The sequence below is a fragment of the Trachemys scripta genome, chromosome 6, assembly GCF_013100865.1.
Source record: "Trachemys scripta elegans isolate TJP31775 chromosome 6, CAS_Tse_1.0, whole genome shotgun sequence".
Lineage (NCBI taxonomy): Eukaryota > Metazoa > Chordata > Testudines > Emydidae > Trachemys > Trachemys scripta.
The window spans coordinates 35,201,057-35,224,428 of record NC_048303.1 but is presented as its reverse complement, the minus strand read 5'-3'; the positions used below and the strand labels follow the sequence as shown (position 1 = coordinate 35,224,428).

General features: G+C 43.8%; 1 protein-coding gene across 1 annotated transcript in view; it reads left to right on the top strand.

Moving 5' to 3' along the window:
- DEPDC1B (DEP domain containing 1B) overlaps positions 1-23,372 on the top strand; it is a 45,694-nt gene that overhangs the window by 10,957 nt on the left and 11,365 nt on the right. The window contains exons 3-7 of the mRNA XM_034774823.1: positions 6,175-6,310; positions 11,438-11,565; positions 12,964-13,094; positions 14,277-14,324; positions 20,834-20,974. Coding sequence (XP_034630714.1) covers positions 6,175-6,310; positions 11,438-11,565; positions 12,964-13,094; positions 14,277-14,324; positions 20,834-20,974 — 584 coding nt within the window. The remainder of the gene's footprint in view (positions 1-6,174; positions 6,311-11,437; positions 11,566-12,963; positions 13,095-14,276; positions 14,325-20,833; positions 20,975-23,372) is intronic.

The window sequence follows — 23,372 nt, the reverse complement described above, 5'->3', positions numbered from 1 at the left end:
AGTGCAAGACAGTATTATTTTGGGTTTATCTCCCAAAAGGGGTGTGCACGTGAGTGCTGGGCGAGTCCTCTTACACAGAAGTGACTTCAGTCTGTGACTACAGTGGGGTGTGTGTGCATGTGCACGCGCGGCTGGAGAGTCTAATTTGGCAACACAGGGAGAGAGAACCCTGGCTGGTTGAGGGGGATCCAACCCGTTACAGTGGTGGTTTGGGAGTGGGGTGTGCTTGTTCATTTGTTTGTTCAAAAATGCTTTCCCATGTAGGATAATCTGTACCCTGAAAGGACTTTTATCTTGCATACTGCTCTTCAACCCCCAGATGCAGGTACAGAGAACCTGCAATCTACTCAGCATGGGTGGAGTCACTTGCACTAGCTAGTTCAGTTTTGTTGACAAGGCTTTCTTCAAAGCTCAAGGGAAGTGTGTGTGTGTGTGTGTGTGTGTGTGTGTGTGTGAGAGAGAGAGCAAATCCCTTTGAAAATCAATGAAAATGTTTGATCAGTTGGAGGAGAGGGTAGTGAATTTTGGGGAAAATTTCTCAGTCCCTCGAGTTAAAATGTCTCCTTCCTGTAGGGGGCAGGCCTAAGTTCCTTGTTAGCTGGCACTTCTGTGGGAGCTTCCCCTTGGTTGTAGGGACTGTGCATGGGCGGTCAGGCTTAATGGTTAGTCAGGTTCCAAGCCAAAGGTGAGAAAGAGAGTCGGATGTCAAACCAGGGGTCGAAGTGTTGGGTAGGGTGTAGGAGCAGGATCTGGAGTGAGGCAGGTACCAGGAATAGATGGGAATCTGGGTTAAGGAGGACAAGAACCGAGAACAGCCAGGGAGGCAGCAAAGCAGGGCTCAGGAATCATGTAAATAGGAAGAGTAGCAGCCAGCCAGGGATTCCTTTAGTTGCTTGGACAACTTCCTGTGACTCTTTTTGGTTTAAATAGAGCTTTCTAGCTAATTGGTGGTGCTGGATGCTTCTCCCAGTAAGGAACTTTGAGGGTGGGAACCTTTATGAGCTAGTTGGCTCCCTTCTCTAGTTGTTCAGGTGAGCTGCTGGGTGGTGGCCATGTGCTGAACACTGCCTGGGGACCCGTAGGCCTGGGTTCAAGCCCGTGATCCCTCACATTAGCTGGACACATCCTTCTAGGGTCCAGTTCCTCAACTACGCTGGCCGGGGAATTGAGTCCCTTCTTCCTAGGGACTCTTGAGTTAGCCCTTCTGGGGGTTCTAGGCCCATATTAACTCCACCTCCTATTTCTTAGAGTACTCCCAATTCTGTCCCAAGATAATGGGATAAGCCAGTGTTGAGACCAGTCCCACTACAAGGATCATAAGAATGGCCATACTGGGTCAGACCAAAGGTCCATCAAGCCCAGTATCCTGTCCTCTGACAGTGGCCAATGCCAGGTGCCTCAGAGGGAATGAACAGAACAGGTAATCATCAAGTGATCCATCCCCTGTCCCCCATTCCCAGCTTCTGGCAAACAGAGGCTACGAACATCACCCCTGCCCATCCTGGTGAATAGCCATTGATGGACCTATCCTCCATGAATTTATCTAGTTCTTTTTTGAACCTTGTTATAGTCTTCACAACATCCTCTGGCAAGGAGTTCCACAGGTTGACTGTGCATTGTGTGAAGAAATACTTCCTTTTGTTTGTTTTTAAACCTGCTGCCTATTAATTTTATTTGGTGACCCTTAGTCCTTGTGCTATCAGGAGTAAATAACACTTCCTTATTTACTTTCTCCACACCAGTCATGATTTTATAGGCCTCTATCATATCCCCCCTTAGTCGTCTCTTTTCCAAGCCGAGAAGTCCCAGTCTTACTAATTTTTCCTCATATAGCAGCCGTTCCATACCCCTAATCACTTTTGTTGCTCTTTTCGGAACCTTTTCCAATTCCAATATCTCTTTTTTGAGATGGGGTGATCACCTCTGCACGCAGTATTCAAGATGAGGGCGTACCATGGATTTATATAGAGGCAATATGATATTTTCTGTCTTATTATCTATCCCTTTCTTAATGAATCCCAACCTTCTGTTTGCTTTTTTGACTGCCACTGCACATTGAATGGATGTTTTCAGAGAATTATCCACAATGACTCCAAGATCTCTCTCTTGTGTGGTAACAGCTAATTTAGACCCCATCATTTTATATGTATAGGTGGAATTATGTTTTCCAATGTGCATTACTTTACATTTATCAACATTGAACTTCAGCTGCCATTTTGTTGCTCAGTACCCAGTGTTGTGTATTCCCCTACAGTTAATTGTGCATGTGCACTAACATAGTGCTTAACACCTTCACAAATACGTTGTAAGAAAATAGTTTCTCTCAAGGTTCGGGACCTCACCCGAAATCCACCAGGCTCATCACCTCTGTCCCATTTACACTGATAGGGACAGTTGGTTTAGCTGGCGTTAGCTTATGGGCTTGGCTTTCCACTATAGGGGCATTCATGATACAGGTGTCGTCGCTGCCCATGTGAAAAGCAGACTCCCACAGCTAGCCCGTGGCCTAATGCTCGAGGTAGGCTCTCCCTGTGCAGTTCACCAGCTCCTACTCTGTGGTTTTCCTGGCAAGGGGACTTCAGGTTTATCTGAGTCTGGGCCTAGAGTGTCTGGATTTTCCAATGGGGACCAACCTGGGGCCCTTAGAGGCTGGTGCCTCAGGTCCTGAACCAGGCCGTCAGGCTTTTGATCCTTCCAGTTAGGTTCTCTTTCAACTCGAGAGCTGCCTTTTATCTTAGGTGGCCCTCATGTGACATTGCTGAAGCTTCTGCAGTCAGATGGTACTCCATAAGCTGGACTGCATTGGCTATGGTTTAAGTACCTAATCCTGAGCCCCGAGGCAGGAGTATATGGGTGAATTGTACCACCAAGATGAGCTCAGCAATTTGGACTCTAAGTCTCTGGGTTCAACCATTGCCAACAAAAGTGTCTCAATCTCTGGACCACTACTTGGAGCCTGGCTCCCTGCAGGTATTGTCCTCACAGAACCACAGTTAAAAGGTCCCACTGTGATATCAAGGTAGTCCAATATAGCTGCTTTCTTCTGGGTGTAGTCTTGTGCTGCTGCTGAGTTTAGCCCATGGTACATAACCTGTGCTGGCCTGGTCAGTAAGGCGCTAACAAGATGGCCCACTGCTCAGGTGGCCACTTGGCTGCCATTGCCTGTTTCTTGAATGTCCCCAGGAGTACGTCCAAGTTATTGCGAGTCTCATTGGCACAGCCACACCTCCAGGGGCTGTCAGTCAGGCCCTAGAGGCTACATCAGAGCCACTATCTGTTGGACCAACTGCTGCTGCTGTTGTGCCCCTAAGTTCTGGATTAGCTGTTGCTGAGGGGCAGCCATCTGTTGCAGAAGCTGCTTCTGCTGGGCCCACTGTTGATGGTTCTTGGTCATCCACTTTAGAAGATGTTCCAGATCCATGTCATGTTACATCTTTAGGCCTACTGTATTTGGCAGTCCCGGTCACTCAAGCCTCCCCCAGGAGTGAGAAGACAATGTCCTTATTCTTCATCACATTGTCACCAGGTTCCTTCCCCAGAGTGCCCTCTGGACTAGGCCGCTGCACTCACCAAGGCCTCTGCTCTGCAGAGCTGGGCATTCCATCACACTAGTCTAGTTGTAAGGGACTTGGCCTCTGGCTGAGCCCTGGACAGTCTGCCCCTTCTGGGGTTGTCAATGAACACAAAAAAGAAACACAAATGAATAGTCCCACAGTCTGAAGAAAGAGTACTGTACCAAACATGTTCCTGTTAAGCTATGGTCCCATAGATTAATATAGGGAAAATAGTCCCCTCAAATAGATGGATCAGCATCAAGCCCTCTCTTCCTCTAGAGAGGTGCTGCTGGGCAGTGGTCATCTGAAAAGCTGTTGCCTTCAGCCAACCCTTTCTCCAGGAGCTGGAGACTGGAGTTCTGGTCTGCCATCAACAATACTGTGTCTTTCCTTTTTAAGTTCCTCCAAATCTGACATTTCTTACAGGTGTGGTGGGATAGCATATAATAAAAATGGAGATATACCTATCTCATAGAACTGGAAGGGATCTTGAAAGGTCATTGAATCCAGGCCCCTGCCTTCACTAGCAGGACCAACTACTATCCTTGGCAGTTTTTTTTTGTTTTTTTTTGTGTTTTGTTTTTGGCCCCCTCAAGGATTGAACTTTCAACCCTGGGTTTACCAGGCCAATGCTCAAACCCCTGCGCTATCCCCCCCCCCCCCCCCGAAACCCATATTAGCTCATTAAACCTGTGTTGCCCAGAGTGGGATTTGTTATACTGCATCACAGTTCACAATTATTGGATCGCTTTTTTGTATTGGCTACAGCTTTCCTTCTTTTTACCCAGAAGGAATTGGAATCTAGACTTTCTTCCTAAATGCTTCAAGTTTCTCCAGCTCTTCTACCGTCAGGAGAAAGTCCTCCACAGAGAACTAGTCTTACCTCTTAGGCTCTTCTCTTCCTTTTTACATGGGTTTCATGTTTTAAGATTTGATTTATTTTATCATTACTGTAACAAGCCTTTTTTAAATTCAGATTTCCAGATGTTATGAACAGTTCATTGTTTAGTTGCATGCTTGCGACACAAGCGGTAAATCATACAGTTGACTTAATTTATTATTTTTTCTTTAATCTTTATTTGGTTTTTGAAAGTAAAACACATCCAGACTGGACAAGCAGGCACCTTTCCCAAACTCCGTAAAACAAAGTGCATACACTATAGCAGGGGTGGGCAAACTTTTTGGCCTGAGGGCCACATCTGGGTATGGAAATTGTATGGCGGGCCATGAGTGCTCATGAAATTAGGGGTTGGGGTGTGGGAGGGGCTGAGGGCTCCGGCTGGGGGTGCAGGCTCCAGGCAGCACTTTCTCAAGCAGCTCCCGGAAGCAGCAGCATGTCCCTTCTCCGGCTCCTACGTGGAGGCGCAGCCAGGAGGCTCTGCACGCTGCCCCATCTGCAGGCACCGCCCCTTCAGCTCCCATTGTCCGCAGGGCCACAGTACAAGTGAATTGAAGGGCCGGCAGGGCCCTTGCCGAGCGTGGGCCTGTCACCATTATAAACACGGTACTGTTCAGGCTGGATTGGGGACTGGGGAGGGGCGCCTCTCCCCACCGTGGCAGGTCCAGGACTAGGGGAGAGGCATCTCTCTCCGCTGCAGCCCTGAATGCCTGCTGCGCAGGAACCTAGGTGATCAGCAGCTGTGTCTGAGCACTTGGGTTACCCTAGCTCAGGTGTGAGCAGCCACTGCAAGGTCACACTTGAGTTACTGTGTTCTGACTGACTCTTCATTGATCTGTGTGTATCACTAGGACCACTGGGAACATAATCCATGGTTCTTTGTACTGCTGTATGATGAGCTGCTCTGATTGTGTTTTCCAGTGAATTGTGGGAAAGCTTGTCTTTCCTTCTGGGAACACTGAGAGGGATTTGGGAAATAATTGGAGGACTGTCAGCATTCAAATGACTTGCCTTGTGTCCTCACTGCAAAGGGAGTGGGTTACCAGCTCATGTGAAATCCTTACTTGGAGTTTTAGACGATAGCCCAGTGATTCTCAAACTTTTTTACTGGTGACCCCTTTCACATAGCAAGCCTCTGAGTGTGACCCTTCCATCAATTAAAAATGCTTTTTTATATATTTAACACCATTATAAATGCTGGAGGCAAAGCGGGGTTTGAGGTGAAGGCTAACAGCTCGTGACCACCGATGTAAGAACCATGTGACCGCCTGAGGGGTCCTGAACCCCTGCTATAGCTCCAGATAGCCAGCTAGCTAGTGATGAAAGCACCACTAACCTAGAGAGAGAGAGTTTTGTATGTGAATGAGAAAGATCTGAGGGATAACATCCAAGAAGGAGCCCAAATGATCTCTTCAGTGAAAATGTAATCTAAGAGGTCCAAATGAGTGACAACCCACCTGATTCAGTGAGAAAGCAGAATCCACTTAAACCTTTCCTAGCAGGATCAACATCTCCTAATGTGGAGAAGTATTCAGGCATACTAGATTTATATATGTGTACCCACATATTAAGTAATATAGAAAGACACAGGTTGAAAATAGTAAATATAAAATTGCACAGTATTTAGAAGCTGTTTGTTTGTTTGTTTGTTTGTTTGTTTGTTTGTTTGTTTGTTTGTTTGTTTGTTTGTTTGTTTGAAGTGTTATCTTTAATGTTATTTAGATTTCCTCCTTCCTCACCACTGAAACCATATCCAACAAGGCTTCCATATAGAAAGGAAGTAATTAAATTTCCAGACTGGAATGTTCCTGAAGCAGGCACTTCCCAAGAACACATCCCAGTGAAGCCTCTCATGATGGTAAGATTTCTTGTTTCCAGTTTCTAAAATATTTGATATTCTGAAAGGAAAATTCGTAATGGGAAGGGATAAAATAAACTAACGATCTCTTCTTTTTTGATATATAGTGTTTGGCTGTAGAAAAATAAAAAAAAAATAGATTTTTGTGTGTTGAGTTTTTGCGTAGAGGAAGCCATTGTTCTTTCATTATTAATTATAGTTCATTGGTTGTTTTGATTTTCTCTCTCAAATGGGTTACTTTTCTCGTTTGATTATTTTTATGTTCACACATTACATTAAATTTACTTGGTAAATTCTGTAAAGGATAAATTCATGAATTTGAGAGGGTTCAGAGAAGAGCTACAAGAATGATTAAAGGAGTAGAAAACGTGCCTTATAGTGATAGACTTAAAGAGCTCAGTCTTTCTAGCTTAAAAAGACAGGTGAGTCCATAAGTATCTACATCGGAAACAAATAGTTAATAATGGGCTCTTCAGTCTAGCAGAGAAAGGTATAACACAATCCAATGGCTGGAAGTTGAAGCTAGACAAATTCAGACTGGAAATGTGGCATACATTTTTAATGGCGAGAGTAATTAACCATTGTAACAATTTACCAAGGGTCGTGGTGGATTCTCTATCACTGACAATTTTAAAATAAAGAGTGGATGTTTTTCTAAATGATATGCTAGGAATTATTTTGTGGAAGTTCTATGGCCTGTGTTATACAGGACACAATAGTCCCTTCTGGCTTTGGAATGTATGAATCTATATATTTGACATTTAACTTACATACCAATGTATTGTAAAATAAGAACAAATTTACTTCATTCCAGGATAAAATGGTAATTTTATTGGAATTGTATTGCATGATTGTTTCACTTGAATGTTGCAGGTGGTCCCTACCATTTTTTTTAACTCTTATAAAGCTACAGTTTTTATGGCTTCCACATACTTGCTCACAATAAATGTTACTCCTGGGGGAATTCTGCACCACTGTGAAATGCAGAATTTTGCAGAATTCTTTGTTTTCCCCGAAGAATTTCTGGCCACCATTAGGGGCCACTGGACTCTGCAGATCCCAGCTCGCAGTGAGTGGAGCACCCAGACTGGATGGGCTGGAGGCTTTGTACGCTCTTTGATCCTTATTCTCCCAGGGACGGGAGAGGACCTGGGAGACCCAGCCAGCTCTGGCAAAGGAAGGGCAGGGCTGCACCACACCATGTCCCCTGGCGGGACAGTAAAGAAGTTGCTGGGGAATAAAGGCTCTGGGGGTCCTGCTGTCTGGGCCAGGGGCTGCCCTGCAGCTGGGCTCTGGGGTGGATGGGAGTGCAGGTGTCTGGGCTCTGGAGGCCCCACACAGCCCCCTCCAGCACCTCCCAACTGGAACTGGGTTGTTGTAGGGGTTTCTTTAACTCTCTACTCCTGGGGGAAACTCTGTTGCTGTTGTCTGTATTATTGACATACTTGTTGACCGGTATCTTGAAATAAATTACCAAAATAATTCAAACTGGAGTGATTATATTGTGTTGTTTTGACAAATAAAATATGCAGAATTTTCCAGAATTTTAAAATATTATGCGCAGAATTTTTATGCACAGAATTCCCCCAGGAGTAAAATGTGCTGCAGCCTTAGAGAGAGGTTGTGTTGGATTGTTTTGCTGTGTGAACTTGGAGGATCTCTGTTTTAATTCTTACCTGATCCCAGCATTTCCCAAACTGCCTTCCCCACCCCCACATCATAAACATGAAACCAGTTGTGCTCCCGCCTGCATTTCTGACATATGTTGTTTAAAGGCCTGAGCATTTTAATTTATACATCTTCATATCTCCAACCCTCCTCTGGGCTAATCCTGTGTGTTTGCTAAAGCACACACTCCCCAAGCACACTTTGGAAATAGGTGTAGATTTTGATAATATGATGATGTCTTTCTTATGTGCTTTGATCAGTGAAATTGTTAACACTGTTGATATTTCAACTATCGTTAGCATCTAAATTATCATCCCTTGAAATTAATGGCACAGTTCAGACCTTTATTTATTTATATATATATATATATATATATAAAATCTCTGATCAAAGCACGTAAGAAAGACATCATCATATTATCAAAATCTACACCTATTTCCAAAGTGTGCATGGGGAGTGTATGCTTTAGCAAACACACAGGATTAGCCCAGAGGAGGGTTGGAGATATGAAGGTGTGTGTGTATATACATACATACAATATATAAAAAAAAATTAAATTTTAAGACTTTGAAGAGCCATTGAGAGGTCTATGCACAAGCTGCCGACCCTGCTCCCTCCGCCTTACTTACTGTCTTTCTTCCATGGGGGTGCACGTTTCACTTTAGGAAATACTACCACAACCTATGCTGTTGAGGTCATGTTTTATACTCACCATTTTTCTAATCAGGGGCTAGATGGAGTTCCCTCTGCTGTTAGTCAGTAACATGTCTTAACTTGGTTACAAGTTTTGGATTTATGTGAAAAGTAACATGGCAGAGTAGGACTGCCAACTTTTCAAGTTCTGCTCCTTCTTTATTCCCCTTCAAATGTCAGCAGTCAATCAAACATGCTAATATCAATGAAACAAGATATATCAGCCTGTTTCTTAAAGAAAGACAGGACAGGGATGCCAGTTGCTTTCATCCTGTCACTGCATTCAAGAGCATCTTCAGTTTAATTCCTTTTTAAAGAACTGCCAAAAAAAATCTTGAGGCTATCAAAGAGGAAAAGGCACATCCATTTGGAATTTCTGTAGTGGGTGGGAGATGTATTGTGAAGGAGGGAGAGTGGCAGATTAGCAAGGTCAGTGCCTGCAGCATCACCTTCTGATCTACCTAAACTGATAAACTCATTCGTTGCTGAAGTATGTGAGCTCAATCATCCTCCCAAACCTGTGAAAATAAGGATCACGCCATACAAAGCTGTTGTCATCTTTTAGGCTAAAAGGGAAAAACTCATAGTAATTAAGAAAAGTTGCTATTTGGTCCCTTCATGCTATCTTTGGTTATTAATATACAGTATCCTGACACTCTCACGAGTGCATACTGTTTCACTTGGGTTCAAAGGGAGACCTCTGTGTAGTGGTCACACAATCTTTCATTCACTGCTCCTTCAGTTCTATCCTTTCAGTCAGGATAGAAATGACTATTGGCATCCCAGTTTTTGAGAAGAACGAGCTTTTGTTGGGTCTCCTAGGTTGTACCTATTTGCTTTCCTTTTCTGTCTGCATTACACCTGCTAGGAGTTGCTACTTAAATCCCATCAGCATGCATAGAGCCAAGCAAGATGAAGACCATGATCTGGTCTACACAGCATGGCAAAATGCATCAGAGGGGCTGCCCCATGTAGACCTGCTGGCCTGCTCTAAAAGGTACCAAGTTTGCATTAACATAGTCCTGTTTGAAACACGTTAGAGTGCTTCACAAGTCACACCCCTCTAGTGTGCTTTGTCAGTTCCGTGTACACGAGGCCTAAGAATGTTCTGTGGGAATTCTTACAAGGCTATTGTTAAATGCAAATGTGTGACAGAATACACCTTACACACTATTGTAATAACCTTTTGTACAAAGTATGCCTTGTAAGGTATCATTTGAAAACTCGGAATTTGCTGGTCAGTATTGTTCTGGTAAAATGTGTGGCCACATTGTATATGAAATTATAAGATTCCCCAGTATGATGTTAATAACACAAGTTCCAAACCCTGCAGCCCTTCCTAGGCAGAAGTCAGGTCTGTCCTAAACAAAGGAAGGAATTTGTGCCTGCCTTAATTTGCATTTAAGCAGTAAACAGTGTCATCAAGCAGGGAGGGAAAACAAAGGATGTTCAAACAGGTGAAAAAAACCAGCAGGTAATATCATTCCCCTTAGAGTCTTTGTCTCCTTGGTCTCAGCTGGAAATGTTTTCATTTGGTGGACTGAAACTATAAAAAGGGACAGACACATGCCCCCCCACCCCCTCTACCCATCACATTCACTGCACCTGAAGAGAGAGAGGAAGCAGCCATTGGACTCTGGGGGGAGGGATCCTGTCCTAAAGAGTTTGGTCAGTAAGACTGATGAAGGCATCTGGTGAGAGAACTTTGCTTTGAATCTAATTTAGTTTGTTAGGCATCAGTAGGCGTTTTATCTTGTAACCATTTCTGACGTTTTATGCCTCATTACTTGTACTTACTTAAAATCTATCCCTCTGTAGTAAACGGGCTCTGGGGTGGGGCCAGAAATGAGGGGTTCAGGGTGCAGGAGGAGGCTCCAGGCTGGGGTGGGGGAGTGAGGTGTGGGGGTGAGGGCTCTGGGGTGGGGCTGGTGATGAGGGGTTTGGGGTGCAGGAGGGTGCTCCAAGCAGGATCAGGGCTGGGGCAAGGGGTTAGGGTATGGGGAGAGGCTCAGGGGGGCAGGTTCCGGGCAGCACTTACCTCAAGCGGCTTCTGGAAGCAGCGGCATGTCCCTTCTCCAGCTCCTATGCGGAGGCATGGCCAGGCGGCTCTGCACGCTGCCCTGTCCACAAGCACTGCCCATGCAGCTCCCCTTGGAGTGCTGGAGGGAGCCATTGGAGCACCTAGGAGCCACGGGGTGGGGCATGCCACAGATCCTGCTCCCCAGCGGGAGCTCGAGGGCCAGCTTAAAATGACTGGTGGGCCAGATGTGGCCCGTGGGCTATAGTTTGCTCACCCCTGTGCTAGAGGCTGTTTGTGGGCAGTCCAGGTTGGAGGCTATAGCAGCAAGGGATTGTAACCTGGGGTGCCCTTTACAGAGTAGGGGTGACACAGATAGTCATTGGTCTGGCTTGTACCCGAGTATGTCGCAAAGTATATTTGTACTGGTTTTAGAACCGCAGAGAGGTGCTGTTTAACAACATGCACATAGGGATGGGGATTAATGACTCCTGAACTGCAAGCACTGCTCTGACATTGGCTCCTTCTGCAGCTTTGGACAAATCACTTAACTGAGGCAAAGATGCTTCCCATCTATAAAATCTAAATAATACTTAAATAGTTACTGCTCATAGATTTTATGAGCATTTGTTAATGTTCATAAAGTGATTGGAAGAGGAAGCATGCTACACTGTGTAAGTGCTATACTATTTTATCATTGAAAAAATTGGTAGGTAAAGGAATGTGCTTTTTTTTCTTTTGTAATCCAGAATTCTGAAATGTGGTTCAAACGTCACAGTATAGCAATAGGAGAAGTACCAGCTTGCAGACTTGTGCACCGCCAAGAGTTAACACAGGCAGATATAGAAGAGATATGGAAATCCATGACGCTATCACAGTAAGTGTATTTGTGAGTCCTCCACCTTTAGGCTAATGTGTATACTGGGTAATAGTCTCACCTTCTCTGCTGCTTCTCATAATTTCACCCATTCTTTACTGCCGTTAGGCCTATGCTTGCTAGACTAATTAGACTTGCTTATTATTTGACTATCATCCTGTGATTTGTGAATAATCTTTTATATTTAGCAGCTTTAACAATTCCTCTTTCTATGACACTATATAGCTAATTTTTCTATATGGGTTTTTATTGTGTAGTGTGGTGAAATCTTTTTCCTCCCTTCTCTTTCCACAATGCTAAAATTCAAACAGCTCTTCTGGGACAATGAAGTCCTAAAAATCTTAATAAAAAGTGAAGTATTTAGTTTGAGGACACAGGAAATGGAAGATCTGATCAGCTGGGTGAAAAAAATTCTACAAGCTTCCTATATATGGAAATAAGCTGTAAAATTTTAACAGTGAGGGCAATTAACCATTGGAACAGTTTATCAAGGGTTGTGGTGGATTCTCCATCACTGGCAATGTTAATATCAGTATTGGATTTTTCCTTTTAAAATGATATGCTCTAGTTCAGTAGTCTCCAAACTTTTTACCTTGTGCCCCCCTTACACCTGTCTCTGCCCTGCGCCCCACAGGAGCCAGGGCCGAGGGTGGGGGGACAGCTGGGTTAGACAGAGGTATGGGGGCTGAGGCTGGGGCCACAGCTGGGGCTGGGGGTTGGGCCCCGGGTGCAGGGCCAGGAGCAAAGCTGAATGGCGCTCCCTCCCTGCCCTCCATGGGGGCTGGCCCAGGCCCCAGCTGTGCCCCCAAACTTTCCTCAGCACCCCCTAGAGGGTGTGCACCCCACAGTTTGGGGACCTCTGTTCTAGTTCAAAAGGAATTATTCTGGAGATATTCTATGGCCTGTGTTTGTTAGGAGTTCAGACTAGATGATCACAGTAGTCCCTTCTGACCTTGGAATCTATTAATCAATATTCTTTTATGATAAGTAATCCAACATTAATATCCTGCATGATGTAGGGGGGTATCTATTTTGTATGTGTGTGTGAATTTTTTTTTATATTTATATTTATATTTATATATAATTTTCCCCCTCTGATTAAAAAAAACACTTGCTGTTTGACAATGCAGGTGGAACCTAACTGATAATGTTTACAGTGTAAACTGTTAAAATGGCATGTTGTTTGTATAAAATGAACTGGATCTGCATCAATGAAATGTGCAGAATGAAAATATTAATGATCAAATAATGTACTTGAAACTGCCTGAAGCCTCCATACCCCAAAGACGACAAAAACAAACAGAAAGGAATTAATTTGACCAAGTGAATCGTTCCCCATATTGGTTTGTTTTTTAATATATACAAAAATCAGATGATGTAAACTATTTATTTTAACAGTTTGCAAAAAGTTTTGGGCCTGGATTCTCTGGATGAAGTATTGGATACAAAACTTGTGAACCCAAAGCATATCATCCACAATGTGTACAATGTCAATAAACAGGGCATCGTCATTTTGGAAGACAAAACAAGTGAGTGGGCTGGAGATGGCTTTTTAAGCCTTTCTATGTTGATTGTAGCTCTTCTAAGTGATTTTTTTTCTTTTAAGGCTGTATTGTTAGCTGTCTTGGGGTCTTTTAAGGCTTGTCTACACTAGAAAGTTTTTTTTTTTTTTTTTTTTTTTTTTTTTTTTTCTTTAACTACACCTGTATTATTTAAAGTGGAAATCCCTCCCCTAGTGTGGACACATTTATACCTGTAGGAAAGTGCTTATACTAGTATTGATTATTCCAGTTCAGGAAGCGTAATAGGCTATGTTGATATAAGGCACCTTTTATATCAGTGTAACTGCATCCACACTAGGGCTTATACCAGTATAAATATATTGGTTAAAAAGACAACCCTAACCAGCGTCTTTATACTGGTATATCTTTTCTAGTGTTGACCAGGATTAAGTCAGCTTTTGAAGAGCCCTACCAGTGTGAATCAGTCTTTGTTTTTTGCCCTGATCTACCCACAGGCAGTTCAAGGTTTCAAGATGCAAAGGTACTTGAGAGTAAAGGTGGAAAATTTTCTCCCTAGCCCATTTTCATTCATCAAGGTCAGGGCTCCCTCATCCTTCTTTTCCCTTCACTCTAGGTGTCAGAGGAGTTTATGCCCTTTCCTACTGTCACATCAGTCCCCTACAGTACTTGGGCTTCCCTCTGAAGCACCTGGCATTGGCCACTGTTGGAAGACAAGATACTGGGCTAGATGGACCTTTGGTCTGACCCAGTATGGCCGTTACGTTCTTATAATGTCTCTGGAGCATCAAGACAGTATATTCTTAAATCTTCCACAATTTCCCTGTTTTCGACTGAAACCTCCAGCCAAACCTTATATTTTAAAATTACTGTTAAAATATATATTTTGATGTACTGGGGGAAATGTCTCAGTTGAAATTTAGATATGTTTGCCACTGACTCATAAACTACTTTATTGCTATGTTTCTCCATAAGATTGGAGTAGTATAACTGGTATAAAATTTGGTCAATGGCATCTAAGATAGTGTGTCCTTGGAGTAAACCAATCAACAGTATTTTAAGATGTTGGAGAACTGTAATCCAAAGTCTTTCAGTAAATGTGGTTTAAACTTCTCTTGTATTATGCCAGACTGTTAATGTATTAACTGTTTTAAATTCTCATCTCTTCTCCACAACCCCCCTTCTAAGCAGAAGAGCTACCTCATTGGGTACTGTCAGCAATGAAGTGTCTAGCAAATTGTAAGTATATCAAATTCTAATAAAAACAAAATTGAAGTAACTCCTGTCTCACTTCAAATTCATTTTATTTAAAGGGTCAGAATTATGTCCTCTGATTCATATCCTAGAAAGCAGAGATGGAAAAGATCTTTAGGATCATCTGGTAAATACTCTTGCCAATGCAACATGTTTCCTGGAGTATATGAAGCTGTTTTGCTTTTAACTATTTAGCTTTTATTTGTGATAAATCTCTGTAAAATGGTCCAATGACCTTTTTGTAGACATGTGGCTAATATATAATTTTGTTAAAGCAGGTGTTTATGCATATTGAGATTCAGGAACCATGTTATTCATGGATGACTCAGCCCCTAGTAAATTAAAGCAGCAGTTGGAGTGAAAATAAATCAAGTTACAAAAAAAAACTCCAAACAAACAAAACTGACCAAGATGGTGATGGTGATTGTTAAATGCTCAGGGAGAGCAGGGAGGCTACGAAAACAGAAATCGCAATAATAATGGGGGATTTCCGCTCTCCCTATATTGGCTGAATATATATCACATCAGGATGGGATGCAGAGATAAAATTTCTAGACACTGTTAATGACTGCTTCTTGGAGCAGCTAGTCCTAGAACCCACAAGGGAAGAGGCAATTCTTGTTTTGGTCCTAAGTGGAGCACAGCATCTGGTCCAAGAGGTGAATGTAGTGGAACCGCTCAGTAATAGAGACCATAATGCAATTAAATTTAACATACTTGTAGGGTGGAAAATACCAAAGAAATCCAGGACTCTAGCATTGAACTTCAAAAAGGGAACTACACAAAAATGAGGAAGCTAGTTAATTGGAAATTAAGGAGAACAGTCACAAAAGGAAATCCTGTAAACTGCATGGAAATTATTTAAAAACACCATAAAAGAGGCTAAAAGAAAATGTATGCCCCAAATCAAAATAACTAAATAATTACATAAACAATAAGAGGACCAAAAAGAAAAAAAGAGCCATGTCTAAACAATAGAGAAAGAGTGGGCCGAGACAAAAAGGCAACCTTTAAAAATTGGAAGTCAAATCTTACTAAGGAAAATAGCACAAACTCTGGCAAGTAAAGTGTAAAAGTATAATTAGGCAGGCCAAAAAAGAATTTGAAGAGCAACTGGCAAAAAGCGAACGGCAAAAAAATGTTTTAAGGACATCGGAAGCCGAAGCCTGCCAAACAGTCGAAACAGCCACTGGATGATCAAGGAAGACAAGGCCATTGCAAAGAAGCTAAATGAATTCTTTGCATCAGTCTTCACTGCATCTACCCCATTTATGCTGGCTGAACATCTGAGCTGTATCAGGAAGACAGAGAAGAAAGGATATGTGCTGTGAGATCCTCCCTTCCTCTGTGGCTTCTGACTGTGACTGTGAACATGGCTTGGAGGAGCCTTATGACCTGACAATGGAAAAGGACTGAGAATGGAGAGAGCAGTTGTTGCAGGAGAGGAAAAAGGACTGAGAGGTGCATTTGGAAATGCACCAGGACATCATGGGTTTGTTCAGGTAATAAACTCAGATGTTGCAAAGCATTATTGACCTTAGTGCCCAAAGATTCATGATTCAGTAGCCTTTCCAAAATCATGGTTCGTGCTCCCTACACACCCAGCATAAAAGATGATAGCATGGTGTACTTCCTTACCCCATTACTCCATGCCAGCAGACAACAAGGAGAACCATAGCTATACACCAACTGTGAAAATCCCAGGATCAGCCACAGTGTTTTATGCTGAAATAATTTTTATGTATATGAACATAAATGTTCATTGTTTACTTGTGTGGTTTTTTTTTTTTTTTTTTTTTTTTACTGGGGGTTTTAAAGGTTGGTTCATCCTGTTAGCATTGCTTAAAGGTTTGTACCTTATATGTTTGCACTTCAATTCTGTTGCCTGTTTTCTGCACACAATAAAGGTTTTTTGTTTTTTGGAAACTTACTGTATATTCGCTTATATCAAGCATTATAGACGCATTACAGAATTTGATAATGGGAAGCAATAACTGACCAGTATTTAAGCTTTGTTACAAGACAGATTATTTCATAAAAGTGTCACACAGCTTTTCCTTGGCTGACAAAATGTTTTTTTAAGAGCTCCCTCAGATGTATAGCTGTTGGCTCTTCTAATAGCCCTTACGTCTGTCTATTTAAATTCAGCAGAAGCTGTCCACCTTGCCCCTCCATCCTTGTGGTAGCTTTTCCCCCTTCACTTCACAGCATATTTAACATGCAGCTATACTGCTGAGATCCAGTCTAGTGAGTAAAAAGTGTCACTGACCCTTCAGTCTACCAAAGGCACATTCAATAGCCATTCTGCATTAGCTTAGCAGGTAGTTGAATCTTTCTCTGTGTATCAAGGTATTCTTTGTATGGCTTCATGAGACAGGGGAGCAAGGAGTAGGCTGGGTCCCCCAGAATCACTATTGGCTTTTCAACATCACTAAGGTGAATGTGCTTGCTAGGGAAGAATGTCTCTGCTTGCAGCTTTTGGAAAAGTTCTGTGTTCTTAGCGATGTGAGCATCATGTGCCTTCCCTGACAGCGCTCACTGATATCAGGGAAGTGTCCATGGTCATCCACTTGTGTTTGTACAACCACAGAAAAGGATCCCTTTCTCTTGATATGCTCACTGGCAAAGTGGGCTCGTGCCAGAATAGGGCTGTGCTTGCCATCTATTGTCCCATTGCAGTTTGGAACCCCACGGCTGCAAATCTTATCTACCATTTCCTGCTCATTTGTGAGAGTCAGTGTCCTGTGCAGCAGCGTACACTTCATAGCCCTATACGCTTGGATGACAACAGCCTCCAATGTGGATTTTCCAACTCCAAACTGATTGGCTAGTGACTGATAGCAATCTGGCATTGCAGGCTTCTGGAACGTGATCACCTTTTGCTTCTCCACTGTCAACTCAGCTCTCATTTGGTGTCCCTGCGGTGGAGATCTGGAGTGAGCTTTGCATGCAGATCCAGGAATGTGGACTTCGTCACATCCCAAATCTGCTTTACAATGTGATTCCACTAATCAGTGCTTGTTTCTTGGGCTCAGAAGCAGTGATTCACTGTGAGGAGCTGTTCCATGAATGCTGTCAACAACCTGGCATTTTATTTGCTGTGTCCATCAGCATCCAGTTGTTGTTGTGCTTGAACATCTCCATATTTTCCTCATTGCATACTCAGTTGTAGTAGTACTCATTTAAGTTCTGCAAATTCAGGAGAATCACGTGTCCTGTATTAGCAAAGGTCATTATAACTGCACTGAGCTCTGCAGGATCCATGCTTCTTCCAGAGAGATGGCAGAAACCAAAAAGCGGTGTGTAGGACTGTGGAAGTTTTTTTTAAAAAGGGTGGATAAGTGATGGGATGGAGAAAGTGGCATAGATGGAAACTTGATCCCTAGCTGCCAGAAATTGCTGGTATCCCACAAAATACTGTGAAAATGTCCTGCAAGACATAGAGCTAGATGGCAGCACATGGGAGGGCACACTAGGTTGTGCTGCATTTTACATCAGTGCAACCATTCGGGGTGAGTATTCACAAGTGCCAGTGCAAGCAGCCAAGTTGGTACTTGCACAAAGGTTGGTGGCATATGCTGATGTAACTTGTGTCAACAGAACTTTATAGTGTAGACATGGCCTTAGTTTGGTAAAGTTATAAGCAACAGAAAATGAGGGGATTATGATTAGGAGTGTACTTAAAGTGCAAAGAAATCACATTTTTCACGGTTTGGTCACCACATAAATAGCAAAATTTGCACATGTGTTATGCCATGACCAACCCATGAAAAATGTGTGATTTCTTAGCAGCATTTCTCAAACCGGGGGGTCGTAATTCAAAAGGGGGTTGCAAGCTTATCGTGGCAGGTTTGAGGTATTGCCACCCATACTTCTGGGCTGCCTTCAGAGCTGGGCAGTTGGAGAGCGGCAGCTGCTGGCTAGGTGCCCAGCTCTGAAGGCAGCACTACCTCCAGCAGCAGCACGGAAGTAAGGGTGGCAATACCATACCATGCCACCCTTCTGTGCTGCTGCTGTTGGCAGCGCTGCCTGAAGTTGGACAGTGGGAGAGCAGTGGCTGCTGGCTAGGTGCCCAGCTCCTAAGGCAGTGCTGCCGCCCGCAGCAGTGCAGAGGTAAGGGTGGCATAGTATGATATTGCCACCCTTACTTCTATGCTGCAGGTGGTGGCAGTGCTACCTTCAGAGCTGGGCACCTGGCCAGCAGCCGCCGCTCTACGCTCTGCCTTCAGAGCTGGGATTTCACAGGGGAGACCAAATTTCATGGTCAGCAATGTGATTTTCATGACCACGAATTTGGTAGATGCTTAATTATGATAAGTGTTAGGCAAGCTGAGCTACAGGATGGCTTTATAGCTCTGTCTATAATATATACATGAGGTTTGATGACCATCTTTTTTTTATTTATATATTTTTTTTGAAAGCAGAATACCTTGTTTTGAAAGTGGCGCTTTGAAATGAATAGTATGTAGGATGCTGACAGTTTGTATGGATGACATATGTCTGAGGGTCAAATTTAGTGACAGCTGTGGTAATTACATTGTCATTGTAACCTATCAAGGATCAATTAAATGTCTGTCAATTCACTGTTTGAGAACTAAGGCTTAGAAAAGTCTGCTGCTTTGAATGTGTGTGTACTGATTGCTAAAGTGTTTCTAGCCACGGAGAGTAACAAAACATTGACTCTTAAAGCAGGGAATGTTACCTTATGTATTTAAATATTTTTGCTATGTGTTTGAATATTACCCATCTAGATGTTTCAGTACCTTCATAAAAAAACTTTAAAAGCAGAATTGGTATTTTTACCTCTGATGTGGTTCCTTTTCCTAGCAAAGACTAAGAAGCCATTTTGAATCCCATATTTTTGCAGATGTCTATCGTAAGCAGTTCCCTGTTCGCATGTTCAAGAAGCACTACTACAGCCAACTAAATTTAGTGAAGAAAATATCAACTTTTTGTTTTCTGTTTCAGATAATTTTTTCCCCTTCATTTCGGTTAATTGGCTGTAGTAGTACCTGAAAGTTCAAACAGAAATGGCATATGTCATCAGCAAAAGCCTGGGAGAGGAGACCACAGCCGAGGTACAAATATTAACTGTGCTTTAACTTTTGTGTGTGAAACTGAGTGCATTTACATAGGTAACAGCTATTAATGAATTTATTTTGAAAATAAAAATCATATCAGTTGCAGTTAGAGGATACTGACTAATGTCTTGCTCTTTCCTTCAATTCCAGAATGATCTTAGTAAGCTATGTCTACACTAGCACTTTTGTTGGTAAAACTTACATCGTCAGAGGTGTGAAAAAAACACACCCCGAGCGATATAAGTTACACTGAAGAACACACTGATTTAGACAGTGCTATGTCGACAGGAGAGTGTCTCCTGCCAACATAGCTACCGCTGCTTGTTGGAGGTGGTTTAGTTATGTCAACGGGAGAGCTCTCTCTTGATGGCATAGAGCAGTTACATGGGAGATTTTACAGGGGCACAGCTGCATTGGCCATAGTTAGTATTCCTATGAACACATAGTATTTGGAGATAAATGCTTATACTATCTGAAACCTAATATAGGCCTGGTCCACACTAACCCCCCACTTCGAACTAAGGTACGCAAATTCAGCTACAATAATAACATAGCTGAATTCGAAGTACCTTAGTTCGAACTTACCGCGGGTCCAGACGCGGCAGACAGGCTCCCCCGTCGATGCTGCGTACTCCTCTCGCCGAGCCGGAGTACCGGCGTAGACGGCGAGCACTTCCAGGATTGATTTATCGCGATCCCAGAAGATCAATTGCTTACCGCCGGACCCGGAGGTAAGTGTAGACCTACCCTAAGGAATAACTTCAAACATTCATCTCTCATCGCATAGCATTCTAGTACTATTGCATTTCAAACAAGGGATGTAAAACTTGAGAGTAATATTTTGATTAAAAGAAGGTATTGTGTAGAGCAGTGGTTCTCAACCAGGGGTCCGAGGCCCGCTGGGGGGCCGCGAGCAGGTTTCAGGGGGTCCACCAGCAGGGCCGGTGTTAAACTCACTGGGGCCCAGTGCAGAAAGCCAAAGTCCCACTGCATGGGGCTGAAGCCCGGGGCCTTGAGCCCTTCCACCTAGGACTGAAGTTGAAGCCAGAGCAACTTAGCTTCCTGGGGCCCCCAGGCAATTGCACTGCTTACTACCCCCTAATGCTGGCAGTGGCTTTTATATGCAGAAAACTAGTTGTGGCACAGGTGGGCTGTGGAATTTTTTATAGCGTGTTGGAAAAATGTTGAGAACGCCTGGTGTAGAGCAGTAAATAGCAAGGAGTGGACTCATTTTAAGGACATTATGGGTGGGTATTTTTTCATGTATTATGTTTGTTTTCACTAGATTAGTTGCAATGTGTGTAACTACTACTTTGAATAATTTAGTTTACATTTTTCCCTTTTGAAACTTTCCTTGTATTGGCTAGAAATGAAAATAGATAACCCTGTTTGTGATTTCATTTCTTCTCTTAGGGCCCAGTTGTTCAGATTTGAAGCAACCTACATACATAGGATTTGAAAGAGATGTCTTCAAAACGATAGCAGACTACTATGGCCAGATGAAGGAACCTCTGCTCACATTTCATCTTTTTGATGTTTTCGTCAGTGTGTTAGGTAAGTTGGCTTGTAATATAATACATAGAAGAGTTGTGAACTATTGTGACTCTTCCCCCACATTGCCACAAATTATCTTAACTTTTATAAGGATTTAACAAGTCTCTCAATTTTTTTTACCTGTTTCTTCCACTGTAACTATAAATAGAATATTCTAATACGTAAATATATTTTGATAACTAAGACAACACAGTGCTATTGTTGCATACCTTAAGTTGTGTTATGAGGCTGAAGGTCTTGGACCAGGTTTTTAAAGGTATTGAGGTGTGGCTCCAGGCAGCATTGCAAGGCCTGAATGACTTAGATAGCTAAATCTTATTTTCAAAAGGGACTCAGCTCTTAAGTTCTATTATTGACTTTCTCTCTGTGCACTCTGTATACATTTTATTCTTGCATGCTTTTACTAGCTAGTATTAAATTATCTGTTTAAAAAATCCTATTCAATTAAAATCTTTTCCTGTTCCTTCACACACTTTTCATTGTGTGTTACTTTCCATCGTACATTGTATTTCACTTCACACAGCATTAACGGGGTTTTATTTCACAGCTGCAGTAATCTGCACAAATAGAACAAAAAACCCCACTTCACCACCTATAGCAATGTTTATGTGGAAATGAAAAAAGTTTTGCACACTTTCAGTTAAAAGTGGCTTATGCACTTTTGAAAATAGGATTTAGGCAGAACTGAAAATTTTTACTCCAAGAACATAAACACTAGTAGCTGGCCTTTGGTGAATCTGCGTTCTATATGTAACATTGAGGAGGTTTCATTTCCATCTTCTAAAGAGAACCTGATCTGTAGTAAAATACAATGGTTGTGTAGCATAAGAAAAATGCTGTCTTGTGGCAGAAATTTATAGTGTGGGTTTTTAAAAGTTTTAGGAATATTGTTTTCTACACATAATAGTACTGGAGCTAATCTTAAAGCTTGTTGTTACTAAGGGTATCTGAATAAATAGGCTTCAAACCCTATGCGTCCTGCGGAAAGCTCATGCCTGTGAGTGACCTGCACTCCAGCTGTCTAAAATGCTTGGGTGGGACTTGCATATGAGATCACTATCAGATCTGCCGCCAGTTCAAGCTGCATACGAAGGAGGACTGGGAGGCCAGTTTCAACTCCCTCCTGATGGAAGCGGTGCTCAGACTGGCTTCGGAGCTAAGCCGGTCGGACTTGGCACAGTACCTTGGTATCGATACAGAGTGTTCCTCTTGCTGCATGGGACTCTTGGCACCACGCCCCATCACCGGTGCTGAGAAAGAAGCATAAGAAGCAGCGGTGCAAAAGAGGGCATTCCCTGGATCTAAGAGAGGACAAGCACGTGGAGTGGAGTGCAACCTGTGTCTGGCTACTCCTCTGCCCCGCTCCGCAGATTGCACCATCGACTCCGCCCTGTTGGCAGGCTCCATTGAATCTGCTGTGGGACCAGCTGTTGGCACTGGGGAACATCGTGGCACCAGCAGGATCGTGGTGCCATCCACCATGGAGGCATTCGTTGTGGTCAAGGACTTACTGGCACTTTTGGTACCACCATCACCGGCAGTGCAAGAGTCGGCACCAGTGGTGAGGGTGAACAGAAGGAAGCATGCTGCCTTGAGCTCTCATTCAGTACTGGAGCCCTGTACAGTACTGTTACCATCTAGAGCAGGGGTCGGCAACCTGCGACACGTGAGCCAACTCAGGCCCGCTCCCCTCCCCCCCCGCCGCCGCCCACAGCTCTCTCCTGCAGGGGCAGGAGGCAGAAGCTTGGTCCTGCTGGCAGCCAAGCTCCCCCCTCCCCCACTCTTCCCCCAGCATGCTGCTTTCCTGCCCCCCCTCCTCCTCCTTCCCTGCGCTGATCAGGTGATTGCCCTTGCGACGGGGAGGGGGAGGAGCGGAGCCGCAGCGTGCTTGCTACTCCAGGGAGGAGGCAGAGAAGAGGCGGGGATGGGGCCTTGGGGAAAGGGGGGGAATCGGGGCGTATCCCCTCCAGCCCCCTGCTGTGAGTTGCTCATGGCAGGGGGCTGGGAGCACCCCCACGAGCCGAGTACCCCAGCCCTCTGCCCTGACCCCTGCACCCCCTCCACACACACCCAGCCCTCTGCACACCACCCCCACATTCCCAGCCATCCCACACCCCATGCCCTGACTCTTTCACCCCCTCCATCCCCACCTGCACCCTGAGCATCAAACGGGAGCTCCTGCACACCCCCCCCCACATTCCCACTGCACCAAATGGGAGCTGTCCCTCGTAAGCGCTCCACACCCAAACCTCCTGCCCCAACTCTGAGCCCCCTCCCTCATTCTAGCTCCTGGCCAGACCCTGCAATTTCAGCAAGCCTGCACCAAACCACCTCCAGCTGGCCACTCTCCACACTTCTGCCTCAGTGGTCCCCCTCCGATTGCTGGCTTTCAAATAAG